A 6,878-nucleotide genomic window follows, 5' to 3' on the forward strand; every position below is an offset into this window, starting at 1 on the left:
AGCCCCATAAATACATTGCTTTAATACAAATATTGACTACAGTTACTTTGATTTGGATGTAACCCAGGAAGCTGGCGTTCACTGATTGGCGTCTTCTGAGAGCTTATATCCGATATACTGTACTGTACGTATGGCGTTGTTTTCTACATGAACTTTATACAACCTAACTCATTGTGATCTGATCACGTGTGTAAGGGTGATTAGATGTAGTAATTGTCATGGTTGCTTGTGATCTGTGAGAATTGATTCACTTAAGCGATCCAAAACAAGCAACCAACCGCGGTCAAATGATGCCCATTAGTGAAGAGCGCAGCTCTGATTGACAAGCTACTGGAATTGTCCTAATTGCAAACTCAGACACACGCCCATATGGTTGCTCCCGGCGTCTATACATTTCTGCCTCATCTAACACACACAGTTAGCGGGGTAAGTGCTGTGGGGGGGGGGGATCAAGATCATGTCTTGAAAACCCTGTTGATTCAGGCTATATTCGGCGTTTCTTGGCTCCTAGCGTTGGAGTTACATAACGAGGGGCGCTTTCATTAGTTAGTATTTTCGAAATATCAACCTTGGATCCTCCCCAGAGGAAGAAGCGTACTGCTGCCACGCTAATGTGTGAAAACAACAAAGCCGCGGAGGGCACGTCTCCCTTTTGATTCAGATCTCGGTGCCTTTCAGCGACAGCCAGGCTCAGAGCGAAACGCATACAAGAAGCTGGACCTGTCTGAGCTCACTGCTTAATATCTGGTGGAAAACACAACGGCCTATTGGCAGACTAACTTTACAAGTTAAAGTGAGACAGGAGCAGAAGGCCGGCAGCTTATCTGTGGGGCTGGTGGCTGTCTGCTGAGATTTACTTGTGTCTTTTTCAATTTCAATTCATTTACATACTTAAAAAGGCCGAAAAACACTCAAGGAGTTCTTGTGACATTGCCAAGTAATCTCTGCGGTGGGGCGATAACGTGCCACAGCAAGCTGAATTTCAAAGCGGAGACGTCAGGTTTGATTTTCTTCTGGCAGCAGTCTGGGCTTTTTGAGCCTTTTGTTTGGCAACTGTCCTCCTCGGCCGTAATCTAATCTCTAAATGATGTCATCGGCGACTGTACCAGAAGTGGAGCATCATCAACATCCGGCGAAATGACTCAAGCATGAGGTACATAGTGGTTTCATCATTCACGGTCGTTTCGTCAAGAGGGACTTTGAGAGGCTTTAGTCAGCCCTCAGCCGTATTTGTCACTAAGTAATGAGCAGGAGGACGGACTGGACATAAATCAACAGCTACGGGTTGCTTAGCATTGATTAGTTCCACGCCGAGCACGCCAACAAGCCGAGTCTGAATACAAGATAACTGACATTTCAATGAGAGGCATTAGGGTCGACACTGATGCAGACATAATTGAGGTTTTGGTTTGTGTGCGAGAGAGAGAGAGCTGCTGTGTTGAATCGAGTGCAATTTGTGAAGGAGATTGTTGTTGTCTTAGCTCTGGACCACACATAGGATTGAGAGAACACAAACTAAACCCCCACCGCACATCTCCAGACCAACAGAGAAGAAGTTATTGGCTGAACCGGCACAAACATGTCTCGCTATAACTCTCACATTCCTTATTGCTTTAATATGAAAACAAAAGAAAAAAAACGGGGACAAAGATCTACCAGTGTGGTATCTATTACAAAACAGCCCTCGCAGAGGTCACGAAGCCTGTTTGAATCCTCTTCCCTCAAGTATTTTTATGAAAATACACATCACCCTATGGGTATGTGCAGCATAATAGAGGTGGGAATGAGAGAAAATACCCACTCCACATTAATGGATGTAGGCAGATGGTGTGGGTGTTGAAAAGTACTTTTAATGTTGAGAGGTTGCACCCGGTTTATAATAGTGAAGCAGAGCGAGTGACAAGAGGAGTCACAGGGGATTAATAGTATCACTGAAGAAGATGTAGAACAGAGCCGGACTGATACATCAGCTGTTATTATCTCATTTCAGATAGATAATAATAACGTTAATAAGTGACAATGAATTGCAGTACTGAAATGCCACGGGTATATTTAAGGGAATGTAGAAACACACAGTTTGTCGACAAGAGAAGACTAGCAAGTTTCAACTGTCACAATTCTTTTAAGCTGCTATAATCAATATTGTCTATCTCTGCAGTTCCCCTCAGCTCTACAAACCATTTTAGCATCTTTAAGCTCATTGTTTTGGTTCACTGTACCTGCTTTTATCAGCGCTGCTTTCAGCAGATGTTTTCCTTTAAAATGCACTAAAATATCACTGTTGACTACCTGCTCAGAATCAAAGAGCAGACAGGCAAAAGTTAGCGACTAGCAGGTGAACATAGTGGAGAATTTAGTAGCTAAAGAGAGAAATACTTCTCCTCGGGAGTTGTTGGAGACCAAAATAAGCTAAAAGAGAGTGAATATTGGACTTGCATTTGCGAGTGGCAGCAGAACATGACTCAAATGAATGCTGCTAATGCAGCTGGATGTGTAGTAAAGGTGCCACGTGGTGGATATATGTGTTGGTTTAAAAAAATATATGCCATTCAGACCTTTAATACACAACAAACTGTCAAGAGTTGCATCAACTATTCACAAAAACATCTGCACTCTTATAAATTGTTTTTCTGAGCCCTGCTTTTATTTGTGGTTTAGATGAAGGCTCAGAAATGTAATCTGTTATCAGAGCAATGGTTAAAAAAATATAATCTCTTTCTCTAAGGTAATCAAAATGAGCTTTTAAAAGCATTTTATAATCATATGTGTGCGTCCTCAAAACCAATTTTTTGGGGGAGGTGGAGGCTTGTCAGACTATGACACTCCCTGAGAGTTTATGTTCTCACAGCTGAACTAAAAGTGACAGTTAAATGGTTTCACTTTGGCCACAGACGAGCCTCCTTTGACCTCTCCTGCTGCCTGATGGGCTCCCAGCGTGACCACCCTCGGTGCTCCGGGGGGCCACTCTGGGAAAATGTGAATCTTCTTGGCATTTAAATATTACAAATGAATGCATGTGTGACATTTCCATTTTACAATTCATTTTTGCTGGGAGGATGTTCCCACTCCGGTGTTTTGGAAACCCAGCTAAACACAACATTTACATCCATCTGGAGGGACAGAAAACACGACAAGTCAAATACACGAGGAGGCAGTCACGCCATATGGGCTGTGTGTGCGTGTGTGTGTGTGTGTGTGTGTGTGTGTGTGTGGGGGGGGGGGGGGGGGGGGGGAGGGAGAGAGGGTGGCACCTTTAAAATACATACTATCTTACCTGATGCGATGGTGATGAATGAGACAGTCACAAGAAGTAAATTCCCAAAGTTCATCTCCACACTCTCCCCGAGTCTGCAGCCTCTTGACAGTCCACTATCAATTAAATCAAACCTCCAGACAGGAAAAAAAACCACCCAGATTATTTTAAAATACCAAAACCAGGTAAGACTGCACCGTGTAAGGAGTCTGACTCTCAACTGGATTATTCAAGCGGGTGAAATCATCCCCCCAAAAAAACTTTCATGTCACTCCCAGAGAGCCATGACAGCAGCAGCAGCAGCAGCAGCAGCACCGCCCCGGAGAAACCTAATAACAAAACTCAGCAGCAGCACTTCTTCATCCCCGCATGGTCACACACACACACACACACACACACACACACACATGCACACGACTTATTTCGAAGATGCCCTGCTGCTGCTGAAAACAAACAAAAAAAAGAGAGGTTTAACTATATTTAGACCGGTCATAAATAAAACAATTCCCCTCTCTCTCCCTCTGTCTGCTCTGATCCGGGCAGAGTTGCAGGTTGCGGCTTCAGTGTGAGGGAAAATGAAGCGCTGCACATGCCGAGCTGAGCTCCGTCCGCACTGCCTGCTCTCCTCCGCAACAAATCCACGCCAACCTCGAGTGAGTGTTTTAAAGAGACAGCGACGACATCTGCGCCGTGTGCGTGTGTGTGCGTGTGTGTGTGTGTGTGTGTGTGTGTGTGTGTGTGTGTGCATGTGCACGCGCGCTTGTGTGTCAGCGTGTGTGGCAAATCTCGAGCTAAATGAGGAAAAAGTCCTCCCAGTGGAATGAGATCCGAAAAAGGGAGAGTTATTTCTGGGTCAGGGTTATTATTTAAGTTATATATAGAATGAGCTTTGGATTTGAGAGGTATCGTGAATAGAATAGATTTCATGGTTTAGCTTTTGGGAAATTGTATTTATAAACATAAATCAAAACTTCCTTAAAGTCAAGATGAATGAAAATGCCTTTTAAAATATTTAAGATCACATCCATGGTCATATTGTGCACCTATAACAAAAAACAAACAAAACATCTATTTCTTTGTATTTTTGTATCAAAATCTAACCATCTTTTCTTCCCGTAAAACAAAAAAATGATGTGTTCTTATGTAAGCTAGTCTTCCAAACCAATTTCAGGCAATACTATGATGTCCAGTCATTAATCAATCTGCAACTTTTAGCAACAAGGAATTAGTCGCTCAGAAATTATTTTATCTTGACTTTACGGCAAAGTTTTAACTTAATAAACTTAATAAAATGGCTTGAATACTGAATGTTTTTTTGCCTCAAAACTATAAACTGTGACAAGGGGTCACAAGTTGGTATCACTTTAAGTGGCCACAAGCCAAGAAGGTTGAGAAAGCACTGATTCAGAGGTTAAAATGTTGGGTTTACAGTTGAAGTAACTCAAGCTTTAGGTATTGGATGTCTTAAATATTTAGTTTTAGCAAAACTCCTGATTCCAAACAACGTCAACGGAGTGTAAAAGGGATACTGTGTAGTCCTTGGAAAGAACCCTGAATCATAGTAAATTGACTGCACTTATGTAGGGCTTTTCTTTCTGGAGCACTTACACTAATGGCAGCTATGGCTTGCATACAAGGTGCTAGTTCTTTTTTAATTATTTTTTTGTAGCTACACTCTTCAGTTTATATCTGTAAATTCTTTTTTGTTTGTTTGCATATAATGTTGAATCAAAAGGAAGACCAACATAGTGTCAGTGAGGTAAACAGTGTGAGAGAACATATCTCTTCTTTATGTCTCATTATTCAGACTGTATATTATATTATTTAGTTGTGTTCTTTTCCTTCACAAGCAGCTTATTTTTGCTAAATTTTCTGAATTCTCAGATCATGTGTGAGGCTTTTCGTATCATATCTCTCTTCAACATTATCCAGCCACAAGAATCGGTGTTTTCTTGCGATTACCTTCTTCGTGGCTGCTGGGAGAACATATTGTTCCTGTAGATGTTTTGTGTTTTTACAGCATAACACTCTTGCATAATCTAGTAACTCTTTCAACACTGCTCATCACATCATCCCAAGATGTTTCCTTTTCCTAACAGACCTAGAGGATGCGAGTGTGATATGTATTCTTCTTTCCACTTAGTCTCGAGCATGATTATTATGTTGTTGTATGAACATTCATAGTATAAGATAAGCAATAAGTTGCAGTACACAAGGGGTGCATATTCCACATGCTCGCCTGTGAGATCATCTTCTTTTTCTTTTTCTCAGCCAAGGCAAATGTGTGAGGTTGAAAAAATAACCTGACGCTCTAAAGTGCTGACGACGGCCATCGACAGCTCCACACAGCCATCATCGCTTTCCCAGTCTCATCATCGTCGTCACCATCATCTCGGCTGCTGACGACGATGATGGAGAGCGTGCATGCTGACAGTCGCTCTGCATCCTCGCCACTCCAGATCAGTGCGGTCCTGCTGTTTAGCATCCACTCTCTGATTTATCAAGCAGCTGTCGATTCACACCCAACTCCTCCCTCCACAATCTGGCCTCTGGTGCCCGGCCTCCGGCCTCCTTACTGTGGACAAACACAGCTCCCTTGGGGGTATCTCCGTTTCACTCATCCCCCCCCCCCCCCCCCCCCTCATCTCAGCACAGACCAGACCGGCTCCTCTGTGCCGTCGCTTCTTCTTCCTCCACCTTATTGTCTCCGTGTCAAGCTGCAAGAGCCCAACATGATGGAGAGCGACTTTTGGACGGTCTGACTCCTGCTCTCCTTTGTCCGTCTTGAATGGGACTGGAAATTGGGCAACAGAAGAGGATTCCAGATGTCTGTTGCAAGGAACGACACAAAGAGGGGCCCCACAATGGCTTCAATCTCGGCTTCGGTGGAAGTGTGTAGCTTATTAAGGGCCACAAAGGCTTAACAGGCATAAAATAGAGGCATCTCACAAGTGGAGTCTCAGGGGTGTCGGATGGGAATGGGCTATTTTTCAACTTCAACTATATACCTCAGAGAAGTCCTCAGTAGAGACTCTGGTATCACTTAATGTGCCTCTGCTTGTCTGTTTTGATGTAGGAAGAGTCGGGCTCCGCACTTGTTTTACAGAGCTCCACTTCTCTATTCATTTACATGTTTCAAAATAGCATCTTAACTCTCCTTTGTTTCGTCAATTTCTTTCCTCTTTTAAAAGTAGATTTGTAACGTGAGACTGTGTAACCTTAAACTTAACTGATCAATAAAATCTTCACAATTGAGAGAGTTTAGTTTAGTTCGACATTTTGGGAAAGAGCTCCGAACAGAGGTTGTTTAAGGTTACTCGTCGAAACAACTGAAGCTATCGTTGTTCTTGGGTGGACAGTCTCTGCATTCTTCTGACAGTTGGATGAGAAAATTGAATATCTCCCCATGTGAGGCCGATGTCTGGAGACAGCTAGCTTAGCTTAGCATGTAGCCTGGAAACAGCTAGCCTGCCTTCATCCAGTGGTTAAATATCTTTTCACCGGCCTTAAAAGTTCACCAATTTAAACATCATTTGTTTAATTTGTAGAAAAACCGAAGTGTGAAAATGACAATGGTGGTATTGGGGTTATGTACCGGCTTTAGCGTGGCCTGGTGCAGCGACCC

General features: G+C 43.0%; 1 protein-coding gene across 1 annotated transcript in view; it reads right to left on the reverse strand.

Annotated features, from left to right (window-relative positions):
* The window catches only part of LOC142959402 (roundabout homolog 2), a 43,288-nt gene extending 39,823 nt beyond the window's left edge, over positions 1-3,465 (reverse strand). Inside the window, exon 1 of the mRNA XM_076100654.1 lies at positions 3,275-3,465. Coding sequence (XP_075956769.1) covers positions 3,275-3,329 — 55 coding nt within the window. The 5' untranslated portion in view covers positions 3,330-3,465. The remainder of the gene's footprint in view (positions 1-3,274) is intronic.
* Positions 3,466-6,878: the final 3,413 nt, after the last annotated feature.

This window comes from Anarhichas minor, unplaced genomic scaffold (genome assembly GCF_050575085.1).
Source record: "Anarhichas minor isolate MPS153535 unplaced genomic scaffold, ASM5057508v1 ptg000026l, whole genome shotgun sequence".
Taxonomy (NCBI): domain Eukaryota; kingdom Metazoa; phylum Chordata; class Actinopteri; order Perciformes; family Anarhichadidae; genus Anarhichas; species Anarhichas minor.